General features: G+C 42.3%; 2 protein-coding genes and 1 non-coding gene across 3 annotated transcripts; all 3 read right to left on the reverse strand.

The window, feature by feature from the left end:
- Nucleotides 1-2,745: 2,745 nt before the first annotated feature.
- On the reverse strand, nucleotides 2,746-13,822 carry Rhox3h (reproductive homeobox 3H). The gene is made up of 6 exons (NM_001114157.1): nucleotides 13,761-13,822; nucleotides 7,044-7,192; nucleotides 6,669-6,858; nucleotides 6,049-6,418; nucleotides 4,131-4,176; nucleotides 2,746-2,981 (listed from the first exon to the last, which is right to left on the reverse strand). Exons 3-6 carry the CDS (start codon nucleotides 6,847-6,849, stop codon nucleotides 2,931-2,933), a joined length of 648 nt encoding a protein of 215 aa, NP_001107629.1. The 5' UTR covers nucleotides 6,850-6,858; nucleotides 7,044-7,192; nucleotides 13,761-13,822; the 3' UTR covers nucleotides 2,746-2,930.
- Nucleotides 12,291-12,434, reverse strand: Gm24147. Its single transcript, XR_003953175.1, has one exon. It is a non-coding gene; the product is annotated as a small nucleolar RNA SNORA67 (small nucleolar RNA).
- Nucleotides 13,823-14,054: 232 nt separating the features above from the next.
- On the reverse strand, nucleotides 14,055-18,335 carry Rhox2h (reproductive homeobox 2H). Its single transcript, NM_001100465.1, has 4 exons — nucleotides 18,241-18,335; nucleotides 17,667-18,078; nucleotides 16,078-16,123; nucleotides 14,055-14,280 (listed from the first exon to the last, which is right to left on the reverse strand). The coding sequence occupies exons 1-4, from the start codon at nucleotides 18,305-18,307 to the stop codon at nucleotides 14,230-14,232; spliced, it is 576 nt and encodes a 191-aa protein (NP_001093935.1). The 5' UTR covers nucleotides 18,308-18,335; the 3' UTR covers nucleotides 14,055-14,229.
- Between the last annotated feature and the right edge of the window lie 1,392 nt (nucleotides 18,336-19,727).

A 19,727-nucleotide genomic window follows, 5' to 3' on the forward strand; every position in this document is an offset into this window, starting at 1 on the left:
TTACTCCCTAAGTCCCAAGGGCCTCTCCACCCACTGATGTCTCATCAGGCTCTGCCACATATGTGGCCAGTACCATGGGCGCCTCCATGTGTATTCTTTCATTGGTGGTCCAGTTCCTTGGAAATCCAGGGTATCTGGCCAGTTAACACTATTGCTCCCTTCATGGGTCTGCTAAGCCCCTCAGCTCCTTCAGTTATGTCTCCAACCCTCCATCGGGGAACCCTGTGCTCAGTCCAATGGTTGGTTGTGAGCACCCACCTCTGTATTTGTCAGGCTTTGGCAGAGCGTCTCGGGAGGCAGCCATATCAGGCTTCCATCAGCAAGCACTTCCCAGCATCCACAGTAGCATCTGGATTTGGTAGCTATATATGGGATGGATCCCTAGGTGGTACAGTCTCTGGGTGGCCTTTTTTCAGTCTCTGCTCCATACTTTGTCTCCATATTTGCTCCTGTGAGTATTTTGTTCAGCCTTCTAAGAAGTAGTAAAGCATCCACAGTTTGGTCTTACTTCTTTTTGGGCTTCATATGGTCTGTGAATTGAATCTTGGATATTCTGAACATTTGGGCTAATATCCACTAATCAGTGAGTGCATGCCATGTGTGTTCTTTTGTGACTTAATTACTGTATTTCTGTATGGGTGTGTATCTCTACTAAGTGTGGTATAATGGTTAGGTGTGTGAGTATGTGTGAATGTGTGAGTGTGTGTATGTATATGAGTGTGCATGAAAGAGAGTTGTTGGAGTGAGTGTGTTGTGTTATTGTGTTTTGGGTGTTAGTGTGAGTGCATGTGTGACTTTAACTGAGTGTGTTATGTGGAGTGTGAGTGTGTGTATATGAGTGTTTACATGTTTGTATTTATCTGTGTGTGTGTGTGTGAGTGTATGTGTTTAGTGTGTTTTGCTTAGAATAAAGTGTTCTCCCTTATTGTTTATGATCAACTTTAGTTGGAAGGCAAGAGGTTTTTTGCTCAGATATTAGGATAGGACCATGTTCTTGTTTCCTGGTCCCATTTGCTTGGAATATTTTTCCACAAAACCGTTCACTGTCCTTCAAGATAAGAAGAGTTTCTTTTAGACAGCAAAAGTTAGAGTTTCTTTCTTAATTTGTTCATCCAAATTGTGTCTTTTTATGGAGTAGTTAAGGCTATGAATCGTTAAAGGTGTTATTGAAAGGTGTGTGTTGATTGCAGCAGTTTTATTGTTCTTCTTTGTTTTGTGTGTGTGTGGTCCCATTTTGTGTTTCAGTAACCATAGCTTCACCTGTTCACTGTATAGAGTCAATTGATATGCTCATTTTTTCTCCTCAGTCTGACATTTTGCCTCCAATATTCTCTGTAGAGCTGGTTTGGTGGACATGAATTCTACCTTGCATGTAACAAGACCTTTTTTCTTTCTTTTACAATTTTGGTGTATAGTTTTGCTGGGTATAGTATTCTAGACTGACAGTTGCCATCTTTTAGAACTCATAATACCTTGCGCCAGGGTCTTCAGGATTTCCGAGTTTCCACTGAGGACTCTGGTGTTGTTCTAATGGACTTTTTCCTCTTTATATGAGAATTCCTTTTATTCACTTTTGGCTTTGATGCACCCTGCAGAGTTTCTTTTCCAGCTCAATTTGTTGTTTCTGGTTCTTGTTTTCTAGTAAGAACTCCAGAAACGATCTATGAAAATACATCCTTTGTACTTATCACAAAAATCAATTTTGAAATTGAGGCTTTCTGCTGGCTTCTTATATTTTATCTATAGACTCTAGGTTCTGAGAGAAAACATCATCCCATGCCTCTCTCGGCTCCCTTAAGTGAAAGATGCCACTCTTGCATCTCTGAATGATCAGCCCGTATTTCCAGAATGAGAAGTGAGAGGTACAGCATGGCAGAAGGTGCAAGCAAGCTGGGGTCTGAGTTTGACAGGGCAGCTAATCATGAATTCCAGCCCCACAGAAGATGTGGAGAGTGTCAGCTTCTGCATCTGTAATGAACACATTGGCAACTATGGTCTCTGGGAATAATGCATCTCTGAATCTTCCATGACTCTGGAAGATCTCAGGCACACAGTGCCATAGGGTGAATACAGTGATGTACACTCGGTGCTCTTGGATTGTTGTTTTATGAAACTGATTTATTTTAGTCCATATAAAGTAGTCTCTCAGGAATATTGTCACCAAAGTGACTTGCTTATAGGGATTTATATAAACATAATTAACACAAAAAGAATTTCTCTATTGTACTGAGGTACGATGTAAAATGTATTAATACGCTATATTATTTCAAGGAGATAATTGGACTCCTGTGCTAAAGCAACTTTACGACTAAGCCTATGGTGATAGAAGGAAAAGAGCAGCTAAGAGATGTTCTCCTCACAATCTTGCAGAGCAGCGGGGACTTCTAATTTGTACCACACAGCCACCAGGATTTTTTCATAGTTTCCTTTGGTTTCATCCTGAAAGGCTCTGCAATGAGAGAGTCCATACTTCTTCTGGTAAAATTATGTGACTTCGAACACGTTGATCTCTGAACTGGAGGCCATAATCCTGATGGTGAGGGCCAGCATCCTTCTGCTAATATACTGCTGGCACATCAATGTAGGTAGGGTGTTTCAGAATTACCATGACCAGGATATGAACAAAGTTGTGTTCCTGAATTTTAAGCGGTAAGTTTTTACCAGGAGTTATTTTAAAAGTTAAAATATGGAAAAAACAGAGCTTATAAATATATATTTTACAAAATCAAAAGGCACATGGGACAATTATATTGAAAATTCATATTGTTATTGAAATATAATCGCTTCAGATATAAGAGTTTAATAACATAACGTTAGGAGAAGAAAACAATTCCTCTCTCTATGTTGCCTAGGCGATAGTGGCACTTCAGGGTTCTTCCACAGTCTTCAGGAAAGATGTTCTGAGAAGCAGGAGGAGAACTTCTGAGACCTTATAGCCTCTTATACCACCTGTATTGTTCTCTCCTCTTCTGAAACCATCTCTACAATGAGTGAGAAGAAGGAATTGGTTCAGAGAAGTAAACTTTCAGGACCATAATTGAAAAATAAAACATACCATGTAAGTTCATATATCAGTGTTACTTGAACATGGTGTCTAAACCTTCTTTCTACTTTTGTGAGGGACTAAGGGGTTAGCAAGCTGTTCAGTGCTTGCCTAGAATGTTGTAGACCCTGCTTTCCACAGCAGCACTGCAAAATAGTCCCAGAAAAGTATTCAAAGGTTGCTCACCTTGTTTCCCTCTCTACTGCAATTCACATTTTAGGTTGTGAGCAGCATTTTCAGGCAGATGCACCAGCCTATTCACCAGCTTTATGAGTGCTGGGTTCAGCCTTTCAGCTATGGCCTAACTAATATTCCTTCTGCAAGGATAAAATTTATGTTTGGTTTTGAGCATTTGAGATAGATTATGATTGTGCAGCTCCTAACTTCAGTATGATGTCACAGAGTAACTCTACCTTAAAACACCAGCATTGCAAGGAACTGCACATAGTTATGTATGTGTGTCTCTATATCTATACATAATTAATGTAATCATCTCTACTAAATACCTGTGTTATAAGTTAAGACATCTGTATTTATAATTTACCTATAGAGAACATGTATGTGTACTAGGTATGTGTCTAAGAAATGAAAGTCGTTCAGTGCTCTTCTTTATTTGTTTAGGAAGTCACGTTCCATTTTGAAATATGCCCTTTGTGCATGGTGAGGCTTCCTTATTGCATGTCTACTCACAAAGACCTTAGAGCTGAAAAGTAATTTGATGCAGACAGCAGAGACAGCTCAGTGGCTAAGAGTCCTTGCTGCTCCTGCACATGGACCAGAGTTTGCTTCCCAGTGTCTGAGCCCGGTGCATCAAGACGACCTCTAAATCCAGCTTCAGGGAATAAGTGTCCTCCTCTGGATTTTATAAATCCAGCGTCAGGGAATAAGTGTCCTCCTCTGGATTTTTTGGCACTTGGCCACATATTTTATACACAGAGACATACACATAGTAAAAATAAAACAATCTTGAAAAACACTCTGAAACAGTTTTATGTTAACAATTTCATGGATAAGATGAATGCGGCCAAGACGTAAGGCAAGTTGTAAACTGGCTGTCCTGACAAAGGTCTTTCTTTGGTTTACTGACCTTCACTATGGCTTCATTCACACCCATCCATCGGGCCAGTTGTTTTCTGAGGGTAAAATGATAGATGTTCAGTATTTACCGATATACATGAAAGAAAAAAATGTGAATCATCTTTTATATTTGCTTTAAAATGTTGGTCTCATCCCCCAACTTCTTTGACATTTATCTGGAAGGATTTGAAGATTTGAACAAATTCCATATGTAATTTTATTTATTATTAATGGACCGTTCATACACATGAGCACCCACTCATGCCCCTAGAAAGCATTATTAAAAGCCACAACACAGGCGTCAACAACCTTAAGGAAATGCTGTCAATACTCTCTGTGGTGGTGTATGAGACCCTGCCTCTAAAAACAAGAGAAAAGCAAACAGAGCAATAGTTGCAAAGCAAATTCACACAGGAATGCTGCGGGAGGCCCTTTGTCAGGACAGAAGGTTAAACTCAAAAGAAGATGGATTAATAGGGAAGACAGGAAAATTTCTAATGTGCCATTAGTATAAGAGGACTTCCAATGTACAGAGTGTTGGGGGAAATGAAATGTTACATTTCTTTGAATTACTCTTTGGGGGTATGTATACACACATACACACACACTCCTATGCCCTAGTGAACATTTAGATGTTGAGGGCACCTACTGGAAGTTAGTTTCCTTTTTCTATCATATGGATGTGGATACTGGGGACTAACTCTGGTTCTCCAGGTTGGTGGCAAGTACTTTTACCCACTGAACCATAATCTCACGAGCCTTGGGCAAGAAAATATCAAAAGCACTTCAGACAGAAAAGAAACAATCAAACAAATCCACAAAACAATCAAGGAACAAGAACAACAACCCTCCATAGTACTGGCAATTGCTTCTTGGATTCCCAGAATGACGGAGGATGGAAATTCAGACAATGGGTCCCTGTGAGTTCCAGGTGAGCCTGAACTACAGAGTGAGCAGACAAGAATAAACAGAAAGGGAAACCCAGCTAAGCTGAACATGCCTTAGATCTCAGCACAAAAGCTCTTACACATGCTCAATATTAAGTCCTGGTTTTGTGGACCATTTTCTGTGGGCAGCTTGGGGTGGGGGGAAGCAAAGCCAAAAAAACTAGGAGAATTTTGGGAGCCAGGCTTGGTGGAGCTTTTCCCAGCACTTGAGAGGCAAAGGTGGGAGGATCTCTGTGAGTTTGAGATCAGTCTGCTGCTATAATGTGAGTGCCAGACCAGGAAGGGATTCCTAGAGAGATCTTGGAGGTGGGCAGTTAAAAGAGAAATTTGTCAGTGAGTTTCTAATTATAAAACACTTAAAGGAAAAATACATGATGTACAGATGTATCAAAAACGTTAACAAGAGCAGGATACCCCTCTGTAGTATGGCGGCCATAGCTCAGCCTTGCATATCTCTTTAAAAAGAACCTAACTACTGTAGGAGATATGGACTGAAGTTTTGTACTTGGACTCATATGAATACTGTATGAAAATACCTTCAAGGTCATTTTGTATGACTCTTACCCCTACCTCGGAACCATAGTGCAGGACACAGGACCTGGCAGTCTGAATTTTCCAGGTGATTAGGATTTCAAGAGGCAAGAGTTTGTGGGGAGTTACAAGATGGCTAAGTGGGTCCCTGTGCTTTCCGGATAGCCCTGATGTTCTCAGTTTGATGTCTTGGACCCACAAGATGGATTATAAAACTGAACGCTGCAAGTGTCCTCTTGCCTCCTCATGTGCCAGGTGGTCCATATACTCACACACATGCAAATCCACCGACCAGCCACATGCCCACCCCCACCAAATAAATGAAGGTCTGTATTTAAAATATAAATTCAAAAACGAGGCTCTGTGGGGGAGCAGGGAGGAGGTCAATGGTCACCTCGGAACAGCACTTGCTCCCATCAAGTAGGAGAAAAGGCCAGGCAATCTCCTCACCTTGCTTCTAGACTGAGAAAATAATTCATCCGGAAAATTCTCTCCAGTTCGTCCAGCTGCCACTGGGTGAATCTATGGTGCAATCGACGTCGTGGTACCTGCCTTGGCGCTTCAGCCTGGTCACTCTCTCCTTCAACATGCTCAGGAATCTGCTCCCTCACTTCCTGCTCATTCTTCTCACCTCCCTTGGTGCCACCATCTTCCTTGTTCCTATCTTCCTCTACAAGGCCTGCAGTGCCAGCGGCGGCGGGACTCTCTCCATTTAATGCTTCTTTTCCTCTACCCCTTGCGGCTGTGGCTCCCAATGCCGACTCCACCTGTCCTCCATCTTCCTCATTTCTTGACTCTTCAGCCGGCAAAACCTTGGTACCTGGAGGTGGGAAAATAGAGAAAAGTCAACCTTGCCGCCAAAAGTAGGCAGCAAGTCGCAGAGATGACAGCTGCCCATGGCGCCATTCCCGTCATGCCTCCCGAGCCACCTCCATGTCTCTCAGGGAGATAGTTATATCACCATTCCACCTACCTACTGACCATTCCAGCTACGTACTGACCATCTCCTGTACCCTCACCCTCATATACTACCCGAATGAACAAGTACTTGATGTTGTAACAGTCCATACCTTGGGTGCTGTCCATTTTAGTCTCACATCCGTTGACTGACCTTGAAGCTCTGTGGTAATCCTGAGGTAGTTCCGGTAATAGAGCAGAGCGGTGACCGTTGACCTGGAAGAGATTTCTTCCAGCCGGTTCCACATTACTATGTATCCAGTTAGAGATGGAACGTTCTGGCTTCATGCTCATCACCTGTTGCTATGGTGAGGTAGGTGCCCAGAGGTGCTATAATGAGGACCATTAGGTGCTCACCCTGAGGTGCCCTGGTGAGAGGAGTTTGGTGCTGGGATGAGCAGGGTATGTTTTCAGGGAAGGCACAAACCTCGGGGAAGTAGAGATACAGAAATAACCTTTGAAGCTGCATCTCAGCTGCCTTCTCTGACCTTATTGAATTTTCTTCCTACCGAGGGGATGGTGGTCAACTGTAGAAGCCAAGTTGTGGGGAGCAAGAAAATATCTCCCAGTAACTCTGGAGCCCTTGAGGAAAATGTTTGTAGAGCTACCTCTTGGTCTAGTGCCCCACATTGATTCCCTGGTAGGTGGCAGAGAAAAGAAGTTACATCAATGTGATTATCTAGGAGGCCTGTTCCTTTGGGCTGTCACAGAAAGTGAACTTAGATCCTGTGGTGGTTTGAATGAGAATGACTGCCTATAGACACATATATTTGAATTCTAGGTCTCCAGTTGGTAGAAGTACTTGGGAAGGATTGGGGGCTATAGCCTTGTTAGAGGAGGTGTGGCTTTGTGGGAAGAGGCTTATTCTTAGTGGTGGGCTTTCAGGTTTCAAAGGCCCACACCATTCCAAATTAATACATGTCCCCTCTCTTGAGAGCCTGTTGGTGAAGAAGATACAAGCTCCCAGCTACTCCTCTAATGCCATGCCTGCCTACCTGCTGCCATGCTTCCTGCCATCATGATTGTGGATTCACCCTCTGAAACTCTAAGCAGGCCACCAGGTAAAGAGTACGGTAGCTAACACAGAGCTTGTTGTGCTTCCATGCTCTGCCTTTAGAGGAGCTTGTGTAGACTTGCTGGTACTGCTGGCTCAGAAGAACGATCAGAGGGCTCAACTTCACCAGGGCTTGTGGTGCAGGGATTCGGGTAGGTTAGTAGTACTGTCAAGTTTTGGTAAGTACTGGTAAAAGCTATGAGACTTGTCATACCTGTGCTGAGCTTTGTCACATTTGTCTCGAAGGCACACACACACACACACACACACACACACACACACACACTCACACACACACTCACACACATCTCTGATAAAGCGTGCTTTTATACCTGGGTCTCTATCCCAGGACTGTCTTTTAAGCAGACCCTGTGTTGGTATGTGCTCAGACTCGTCCCAATGCAGCCACATTTTCCCAACATGTTCTGCTCACTCTTAAAATAGAAGGCCCTGCACCACTATCATGTTTCCACACTGTCCCTAGTGTAGGGTGGGGATATCCTGGAGCCCTGGAGTTTTCCTTGAGTAAGACTTAAATCACAGCTCTGATAACTACCTCACAACGAAGCCTACATGATTCTCTTTCCAAGTTTTTCTGCTCTCTTTGCTCTGAATCCCATCATTGCTTGTGTCCAGCACAGGAGAATTGTTTTTTTCTAGACCTAGTCTAGTCAAAACAGTAAAGACATACATTTCAGGGCTAGGGCTGTAGCTCAGTTTGCATTGTCCTTACCCAGCATGCTTAAAGTCACATGATCTCTGAACTGCATTGTAATGCTGTCCTGTGAGGAGGTAGATGCCAGAGCCACGCTAGTGTACAGAGTGAGTTTGTGTTCAGAGAGGGACATATGACCGCATCTAAAAATAGAAAATGACACTCTTTCTAAAAAAAGACAACCATTTCTTTCCCTGTTTATGATTCTGGAATCTACAGTTATGAAGTGTGCATGGAGCCTGCTTTAATTTTTAAAATTTACTGACAAGTGTTGTTTTCACTTATTATATCATCTATGTGGAGAATATTCCCTGTATGTTTGTAAACAATATGTATATTGCTGCTTGTGGTTAGAACATCCACGTTATCTATTGTGCTTTATTATGGTGAGTTTCCCTTTCCTTGGGATGCTCTATTTTTATTATACATTATTAAAATAATATATTGCAATCTATATCACTTTACAACTGCCCATCTCTCACTTCATATTGTTATTCTATGTCCCTTCTTTAAAAAATATTTTTGAGACAGTGTTCGGTAGGCATCCCCAGAATGTTAATCTGTTCCTCCTGCTTCCTCCTCCTGGTTTCTGGGATAATGGCAATTGCTACCATCCTCTGTCCTTTTTGAATAATTGTTCTGGTCACATCTAGAAATATCCATCCACGGGGCTTTCAAGGCTCCTTTCACTGCCTTAAATATGCTGGTCTCAGTACTTCCTGGCCCCCATGTTCACGAGGGTGCTCTTCTTTATATTTACGCGTCTTTGCATAAGGCGCTTTTCTTTGCTGCTGTTGTCAAGCAATCCTTTTCTTTATCAGGAGTAGGAGAGTCTTGGTGTCAATCTCAGTTTAGGGTGCTTTAATGAGGTTAGGCTTTTTCCTTGGCTAATGGTGTAGGATTTGCAGTATTTACACATTTTGCCATTATTTCTCCAAGTCTTCATTTCCCCCCTTCCTCTAGACCTTCAAATTCTTGGGCATTGTACTCAGGGGTTCTCACAATTTTTCTTTTTAAATTTATATTTTATTTCCTTGTATTATGGGATCTATGCCATGACACATACCCACAATGGACAACCTGTGGGAATCAGTTCTGTCTTACTGTGAGAAACCTGGGCACCAAACTCAGGACACCAAGCTTGGATGCAAACATCTTTACCCATGGATGCATCCTGTTAACCCCTACATTTTTCTTTTCCTAAGGTACTTTTGCCCACTCTCCCTACCCATCCAATCCCACACTTCCCAGTATTTTCAAAATCTTCTTCTTCATTCCTCAGACTGAGTACTCTCAACTGACCCATCTTCAAGACCACCCTCTTCTCTTATTTCCATTTCTCAGACTGAGTACTCTCAACTGACCCATCTTCAAGACTACCCTCTTCTCTTATTTCCATTTCTCAGACTGAGTACTCTCAATTGACCCATCTTCTAGACTACCCTCCTCTCTTATTTCCATTCCTCAGACTGAGTACTCTCAACTGACCCATCTTCTAGACTACCCTCTTCTCTTATTTCCATTTCTCAGACTGAGTACTCTCAACTGACATATCTTCAAGACTACCCTCTTCTCTTATTTCCATTTCTCAGACTGAGTACTCTCAACTGACCCATCTTCTAGACTACCCTCTTCTCTTATTTCCATTCCTCAGACTGAGTACTCTCAACTGACCCATCTTCTAGACTACCCTCTTCTCTTATTTCCATTCCTCAGACTGAGTACTCTCAACTGACCCATCTTCTAGACTACCCTCTTCTCTTATTTCCATTCCTCAGACTGAGTACTCTCAACTGACCCATCTTCTAGACTACCCTCTTCTCTTATTTCCATTCCTCAGACTGAGTACTCTCAACTGACCCATCTTCTAGACTACCCTCTTCTCTTATTTCCATTTCTCAGACTGAGTACTCTCAACTGACCCATCTTCTAGACTACCCTCCTCTCTTATTTCCATTCCTCAGACTGAGTACTCTCAACTGACCCATCTTCTAGACTACCCTCTTCTCTTATTTCCATTCCTCAGACTGAGTACTCTCAACTGACCCATCTTCTAGACTACCCTCTTCTCTTATTTCCATTTCTCAGACTGAGTACTCTCAACTGACCCATCTTCAAGACTACCCTCTTCTCTTATTTCCATTTCTCAGACTGAGTACTCTCAATTGACCCATCTTCTAGACTACCCTCCTCTCTTATTTCCATTCCTCAGACTGAGTACTCTCAACTGACCCATCTTCTAGACTACCCTCTTCTCTTATTTCCATTTCTCAGACTGAGTACTCTCAACTGACATATCTTCAAGACTACCCTCTTCTCTTATTTCCATTTCTCAGACTGAGTACTCTCAACTGACCCATCTTCTAGACTACCCTCTTCTCTTATTTCCATTCCTCAGACTGAGTACTCTCAACTGACCCATCTTCTAGACTACCCTCTTCTCTTATTTCCATTCCTCAGACTGAGTACTCTCAACTGACCCATCTTCTAGACTACCCTCTTCTCTTATTTCCATTCCTCAGACTGAGTACTCTCAACTGACCCATCTTCTAGACTACCCTCTTCTCTTATTTCCATTCCTCAGACTGAGTACTCTCAACTGACCCATCTTCTAGACTACCCTCTTCTCTTATTTCCATTTCTCAGACTGAGTACTCTCAACTGACCCATCTTCTAGACTACCCTCCTCTCTTATTTCCATTCCTCAGACTGAGTACTCTCAACTGACCCATCTTCTAGACTACCCTCTTCTCTTATTTCCATTCCTCAGACTGAGTACTCTCAACTGACCCATCTTCTAGACTACCCTCTTCTCTTATTTCCATTTCTCAGACTGAGTACTCTCAACTGACCCATCTTCTAGACTAACCAGTTCTCTTATTGGCTGCTGCAGTGATTTTTATTCAATGAAGTTATTTGTCTTTACTTTATAAATAATTCTGTTAGGATATATACTTTATTTCATTTATTTATTGCTGAGGGGAAGGGACCAGTGCTTCCTATGTGGATATCACAGGACAACTTTCTCTCCTTCCATTATGTGGGTCCTGGGTATGGAAATCGGGTCATTAGAACTGCTGGTAAGATATTTTATGTTCACAGCTACCTCATGAGTCCTCATGTTATTTTTTATTTATAGATTTTTTTATTTTTTATTTCTTCTGAATTTTTACTTGTTATCTGGAAAACAGTTTGATAACCCTTGTCAACACTTTTCTCATGAGTTCCTCTAATTCCTTTTTTATAAATTCCATTAATTTTTTACAACATTTATAGTGGAAGTATTAAAAGCTTTGTGTGTCAATCCAAATACATGACTGACTTCTCTCTTTTAATTAAAACAATTTCACCCTATGCATGTGTAGTCTGTGCATGTGTTTACACATGTATTTTCAAGATAGGAACCCATCTGTTCACAAGGCTGGGCAGAGGTCAACATTGAGGGACAACCTCTATCACTTTGCATATTATTGTATGTTTTTTTTTAAATTTATTTTTGTTGTTAACAGCTGAGCCATCTCTCCATCCCAAATAGCTGTGTCTTGTGAGACTATGCCGGGGCCTAGCAAACAGATAAGTAGATGCTCACAGTTAGCTATTTGATGGATCACATGGCCCCCAATTTAGGAGCTAGAGAAAGTACCCAAGGAGCTAAAGGGATCTGCAACCCTATAGGTGGAACAACATTATGAACTAGCCAGTACCCCGGAGCTCTTTATTTTAACTGCATATGTATCAAAAGATGGCCTAGTCGGCCATCACTGGAAAGAGAGGCCCACTGGACATGCAAAGTTTATATACCCCAGTACAGGGGAACACCAGGGACAAAAAGAGGGAGTGGGTGAGTAGGGGAGGGGGGAGAGTATGGGGGACTTTTGGAATACCATTGAAAATGTAAATGAGGAAAATGCGTAATAAAAATATATAAAACATTTATTTTTGTTATTTTTTTCTTTTTTTCTGCATACATGTAGGCAGCCAGAGGAGGGCTAAGGAAACAAGTGTTCCTTGATCAGCAGAGACCTCAGACATGCCTGGTTTTCTTCCAACTTGCTACATTCCTGAAAAAAGGCACATACTCAGACCATTGGAGAGGGAATCACCTTGGACTATTTTTGTTATTTTAACTGCAAGTGTGTGTGTGTGTGTGTGTGTGTGTGTGTGTGTGTGTGTACAGATGCCTACAGAGGCAGACTGTTGTGTTTCTTGGAGGTGAAGTGAGAGGTGGTTGTGAGTCTCCTGGTGCAGGAGGTCGACAGGAGTCTATCTGAGTCCTCTGGAAGACAAGTACATACTCTCCAGACTCTTGATTTTCATTTATCAATGATGTGCATATATGTGGGCCTAATGGTGGTTTGTGCACATATATGTGGATGGCTGTAAAAACCAGAAGAGTGTCAGATCACATGGAGCTTAGTTACATTGCATTTTGACTGTCTGTTGTGTGTGCTGGGATTCAAGCTTAGGCCCTGTGCAAGAGCAGCATGTACTCTTACTGCAGAGACATCTCTCTAGCCAGCCCTAGGTTAGCCTCTTCTGGATCCCATTATGTCTCTAAACGTCAGCCCATAGTTATAACTCGGCAGGATGACCAGCACCCTCTTTGAAGCCACCTTTCTCTGTCTCAGTACCCAGACTGAAATGTTGGCTACTGTTTTACATTTATGTTGGGGGTCACAATCATGTCTTCCTGCTGGCTGGCAGTCACTTTCCCTACTGAACCATTTCCCAGACCCACATTTAAAAGTGAGATGGAGGCCTCATTTAGTGCATGCAGGCTGTTCTTGAACTTGCTGTGTGGCCAACGAGGGCCACTTCATTCAAAAGTCCACTTCTGAAGTGCTGTGATTACAGCTCCTGGCCATGGTGCTCAGCACTTGTTGTGTCTACCCTCACTTCCCTATGGAAGGACTCCACTGTCTGTAGCACTGCATGATAGCTTTTCTTCATTTTCATTTAAAACATTTAATCGTATTTTTTAAATGAATGGAAGAGAATGAAATATTTGCAAGGAAAGTGGAGATCCTCTGAACTATCAGAACCAAGAAAAGTCACATCTGCCTTGTCTGATTAAATGACATTGCCTTGGTAATTTAGACATATTCCTTAAAGGTCTCAGAAGACACTTGATACAGATATATTGAGAACTCAGCTCTTTGTTGGAAATGCAAGGGCTGAGGGACTAAGTGTGTAATAACAGCATGATGGTGGAAGCTAAACCTAAGACCTATGACAGAATTAACTGTTGTCTCATGCCACATATGGCCCCAAAGGTTCACAGAAAAAAATGAAGGCAAGGAAAATAATTGGGAGGAATGTACTTCCTACATCATTGCTTGTGTCCTGTGAACCCTGTGGGTTCTCTCAAATGAAGGTTCTGTCAGAGTTCAGGGCTGGAATGAAATCTTGAGAAGGGGCCAGGGTGGCATGCATCACCTGAGTTTGGAAGAGACTGCTGTTTCTCCTTGGGTCCTGCATCATCTCTCTTGTAAATTTGCCTGGAATAAGAGTCATGGTGAGAACAGTAAGAGGGGTTGCCAAAAAAGAGCACTTGTGTCAGGGTACAGCTACTATGGATGTTGGAAAGTCGCTGTAATCCACAGGGCTTACTGACTGGGATGCACAGATGTTACCTCCTTGAAACAGATCTTCTCGTGTTTAAATGGCATTTCCCTGATATGAGACATGTATCTTAACAATCTCAGAAGAAGCACAAAACAAATGTATTGAGAATTCAGCTCTTTATTGCAAATACAAGTATTGAGGAGATAACTGTGTTGTAACAGGGCTTTGGCGGCACAACATCGTCTGTCTACAGTGACTTGAGCATGGGTGGCTGCCTGGGGCTTCTCCATAGCCTTCACACAGAGATGCTCCGGAATGCAGGAAGAGGACCTCTGAGCCTTTACAGCCTCTTATAACTCCTGTATTTCTCTCTCCTCTTCAAAAACCATTCCTACAGTCATTGTGAAAAAAAGAATTGGTAGACAAGAGTAAACCACTAGTATTATAGTTGAAGTACTTAATAAAAACCAGAAAGAATCTACAGTATTCATTTCCTATTTGTAGTAATCAAGTAGTTTCCAATTGAATTCAGGTTCTGCTCCACACCTTGAAACCTGGACATGGCAACATTATTAGGTCTAAGAAACTTAACCTAGACAAATCTTAGGGGTAGACCCCCTTCCCATTACTCTGCCATGTCAGCATAGCATTAAACTGACAACTAATGTTGTATCATTCTAATTATTGCAGTTCTCAGCTCTCATCAGAGAAACTTCTACTTTGAGAAGTGATCGACATAGAGATCTACTGATCAAAGCGTAGAAAACAAGAGATTGAAGAAGTCTCATCCCCAAGTAGAACATACACACCACATGTCCTCCTCCCAAGGCTCAGAGATCATTTGGGAAAAAGGATGGAAAGAGGCTGTGTATGACCACAAGGAAACAGTGATTTTCTTGGTATATCAGGATATATATATATATATATATACATATATGTATACCCATACATACATATACATATTTGAGCAGCACAAATTGATCTTGATGGATTATTAAAAATTAGGGGACACAAAGTTTCATGGGGAACAGGATAAATATTGTCAAAACTCATACAAAGAGATCAAAGAACTAACAAAACCAGCAAGGTGGGTATTTTGACTTGCTATCTTCTCCATTTCCATAAGTCTCTGCACAGTTAATTTTAAATAGTTATGTGGATTTGACCTGTAATTATTACCTCCCACCTATTCAGACTGTAAGGATATACTTTATGAATATTTTTATGAATAGTATCAGGGATGATCTAGCTATACCAATTTGCATAATTCATATGTCACAACCATAGTGTTACTCCCCAGAACACTAGGCTTGGCCAGGTCATTGTGGCACAAATATTCAATTTAAGCACTAGGGAGGCACAGGCAGGTGGATCTCTGTGACTTTGAGGTCAGCCTAGTCTACAGAGTGAGTTCAGGACAGGGAGGGCTACACAAACTGTCTCCCAGAAACAAATCACACATACACACATATACACCAAAGTATACAAGCCTGACAATATTTTAATATTTCTTTATATATACATATACACACGCACATATACAAGGTTTTTAAAGTGCATATATGCACGTAAGTCCTACACATCTATACACAATACAACTATTTTACACATAAGGTGTAACACTTTCAAAGTTAAAATGCATATAATGATTTACCCACAGGATACGTGTATGTGATATATATATGTTCTTAGTGAAAATAAGCTTTGTACACTTCTTTGTTCCTTAGGAAGTTTGTGTGTCCAGGAAATGAGCCAATCCTGAGGAGTAGGGCTTTCTTATTCCATTTTCTACCCACAATACCCACGAATCTCAAAAGCCATATTGGTTGGTTTAGAGTGATGTTCTAGTGGTTCCTGCTTGTTGGTCTTGTAGAGGAATTGAGTTTACCTCCTAGGACCATTGGTACTGCTTATAAATACTTGTCCTTCCAGCATATACGTGAAATATATGCCCTCTGCTGGCTTCCTTGATCAGCCACACACATATGGATTGAATGTGCGGCATATACACACGTGCCCAAACATACATTAAAAAACTAGAGATAAATCTTGAAAAAGTCATTTTCAACCGTGGTTTGGACATGTTATCAAAGGCAACACAATTCTACTGAGAGAACCAGAAGGACCTACAGATGCAGTAGGTTCCGGAATGGCTGTCCTACCAAACAGCTTTTGTGTGCGGACTGACCTGCACTGTGGCTTCACTCACACCCATGGATCTTGCCAGGCGATTTCTACAGGTAAAAAAAAAGACATTCAGCATTCAGAATTATGGATATGTGGAATAAAATTGGAGAGGGATAGTTCATCATTGTTTTGAATGGTTTGTCTCAAGTCATATTTTCTCTGATATTCACCCTGAAAATTTTGAGGTGCTTAGAGCAAATGATACAGGTAGTATTTGATTACCAAGTTAGTATTAATAGATATATGCAAACCCAAGCATGTCTGTAATAAGCAAGTTTTAAAGCACTAATGAAAACAGTAAAACCTTCAAAAGAAATGTTCCTAACAATGGCAACAGTGGTATAGGAGATGCTATTTCAAAAAAAAAAAAAAACCAACTAAAAACTAGACAAAAACTACAAAACAAACGCTAACAGTGTTCTGTCAGGATAAAAAAAAAACTCCAACAAAGAAGCTTAATGGAAAGCATCCAAAAATTTTTAATATACAGTTAAGAATGAGGGACTCCAATCCCTGATTACCAGAAAAATCAAATATCACATTTCTTTTTTAAATTTATTTTTTAGCATATGCATGTCCCTATTGCACATGCAGATCTAAGAGGACAGCGTGAGGGAGTGATCTTCTATGTGTGTCCTCTGATTGGCACTCAGGGTCTCATAGTAAATGTCTTTTTGTGCTGAGCCATCTTCCACTATGGGTAAGGAAATATTAGAAGCCACAGCACACAGGAAATGAGTATTAGAAAACCTCACCACACTGACCACACAGTCCTGGATTCCAACCATGATTGAAATATGAGGCCCAAGCTTCCTGCAAGTTCCAGGGAAGCCCTGTTACACAGTGAGATCTAGGATCAAACATCAGAAGAGGGTCTCTGAACACATCTCCTCCACCCCTGCAGGAAACAACCAACCAAACAACCAAACAGAAAACATGGTGGAGTATGCTGTCAATCACAACACAAATAGCCTAATGGAGAAGGGCCTGGCATGGGGCTCATTACATAACTGAGATAACTTTGAACTTGGGAGCTACCGGCCAAGAACGGGGCTTACAGACATGTACTGCCTCGTTCTCATTCAGCCTGCTGCTGCTGCTGGTTGTTTGTTAGGTTTTCTTTTTGCTTTGTTGGCTTTATTTTAAAATAATTTAAAGATAGCCTTGCACTCTGCAGCTGAGGCTGGCCTGGTGCTCAAAACTGTAGCTGGATGGTAAAGGTGCTAGCCAGCATGCCTGAGTTCAAAACCCATGGCTCACAGAATGCAAACATGAAAAAACTCCCACAAGCTGTCTTCTAGCCTCCAGATATGCAGTCTTGTTAACATGCACACACAAGCACAGCACAACATGCCTGTGCATAAAAACATACAGAGAGAGAGAGAGAGAGAGAGAGAGAGAGAGAGAGAGAGAGAGAGAGAGAGAGAGGCAGAGAGACAGTGAGAGAGACTTAAAAAGTACATCTAAAAATAAAATAAAATAAAGTTGAATATAAAAGGTGGGCAAAAGGGGGACCAGGAAGGAGGAGAAACTGTCTGTGCATAACTTCATTCCCCCATCCAACTGATGCAAGCTAGGCAATGTACTCACTCCTCTGTAGTGCTGATGTAGTGATTGCACTGGAAGATGCTCTCCAGCTCTTGTAGTTGCAGCACATTGAAGTTGTGTCGCCAAAGGTGCCGGAATTTGGGCACCAACACTCTCACAGGATTAACAGTGGACCACGGCCCTGACATAGGCTTTACATTTTCCAAATCCCCCATGGAATCAGGGACTGGCTCCTCTGGCTGCGTCTCCTTCTCCTGGGCACAGCCAGTGGCACTAAGGTCCTCTTGGTTGCTGTTATCCATGAGGCCTGCTACAGGCGCAGCCGGCCCACCTGCACTTAATTCTCCTGCTCTGTATCCTTCCGCTGCTGAGACTCCCGACCCAGGCAGGCCCCGTCCACTCTCTCCCTCGTTTCTTCCCTCTCCAGCCAGCAAGACCATCAGAGTCTTTACACCTTAAGTGGGGAAACGAAAAACCAGGCCTCAGGGCCTAGGCTGGTGAGGAAGTGTCATGGAGTCAGGCCAAAGCCTGTGGCACACAGCTCCAGTTCAGTTCTATATGGGATGCTCCACCCCTTGTGGATATCATCAACCCACCCTTCCCTTCACTCACTGACCATTCGCATTTTCCTCATCCTCCTCAGGTCCCACATCAAGCAGGTAATTGATGCTTCTTTTCTCCATGTCTGTAAAGCCGTGGAAGTCGTTATTCACTGTTACAGTCCCCAACAATTCCGGAAGTAGAGCTTCTAAGCCACCAATGGTCTGCCGCCACACCTCCGGGCCCCATCTTCAATATTAGCATATATCCAATTATGGTAGTGTGTCCTGCCTTCTGGTTGTCCTCCTGTTGCTGCGACTGAAGTCCAGGCTGCAAAACTCAGGACAGTGGGAAGGTTATCGGAGCAGGAATTATTAGAAGGAAATGATGGCTCCTCTTTGCAAGTCAGGTATAGAAGGGGCTTCCACTTTGCATCTTCCTTGAGTCCTCCTGCCTTGTTTAATTAACTTCCTAGGGAAGAGATGGCAGTTCACTGAGGAAACCCATTTGCGGGGAGTAACAAAAGATACCTCAGTAGCTCGGGAGGCCTTGCGGAAATGTGTGGACAATACCCCTTGGTCTATTTCTCCACATTGCATCCCTGGTCCATGGCTGAGACCGGATATAAGCTAATGATTCTATGTGGGAGGTTCTTCCTTAGGGCTTTCACAGAAAGTGAAGTTCACGTAGTGTATCGTCCTTCCAGGTCGGCCTTTATGGGAGATTGGGCAGAATTGCAGGCCCTGCTGGCTCAGCAGAGAGAGCAGAGGACTCACCTTCAACAGGCTTTCTGGGGAGGAGTTAGAATTACATTTAGGCTTTGATAAGTGCTTGTAAAAGCCGTGAGAATTGTCCTACCTGTGCAGAACTTCCTCACATTTTTCTTGGACACACACACACACACACACACACACACACAACACACACACAGGTCCTGGAACTGTTATTCAAACAGATCCTACATTGGGATGTAGTCAGACTCATCCTCATGCAGCCACATTTTCCCATGGTCTGGTCAATTATGTGTGTGGGGATGTTTGTGTGTGAATATATGTATGCATATATATATATATATATATATATATATATATATATATATATATATAATATTATATAATATTGCAAAAGTTGCTTCCCTTCCAGGCCCCACCTCCCAGAGTTCTTCATGTCATCCTCCCAAATAGAAGGCCCTGCACCACTATCATTTTTCCACACTGTCCCTTGTTTGGAGTGCACTCCTGGTGCTGCAGTTCTCCTTGGACAGCTCTGATAACTACCTCACAACAAAGCCTACATGTTTTCTTTCCTAGAATTTCTTCCCTTTTGCTCTAAATCCTGGCATTGCTCGTGTCAGTGTCAAGCACTGGAGAATTTACTCTCCAGTCTGGAAAAATAGTGACGACATATGTTTATTGCTGGAGATGTAGCTCAGTTTGCAGAGTCTTACCTAACATGTATAAAGCCACCCATGGTTTACCTGGAGCAGTGAAGGAGCAAGCATGGAGGCTCAATGCCTCAGTGCCTGTAATGTGAGCACTGGCAGAGAGAGGCAGGCTGCTCAGC

This window comes from Mus musculus, chromosome X (genome assembly GCF_000001635.26).
Source record: "Mus musculus strain C57BL/6J chromosome X, GRCm38.p6 C57BL/6J".
NCBI lineage: Eukaryota > Metazoa > Chordata > Mammalia > Rodentia > Muridae > Mus > Mus musculus.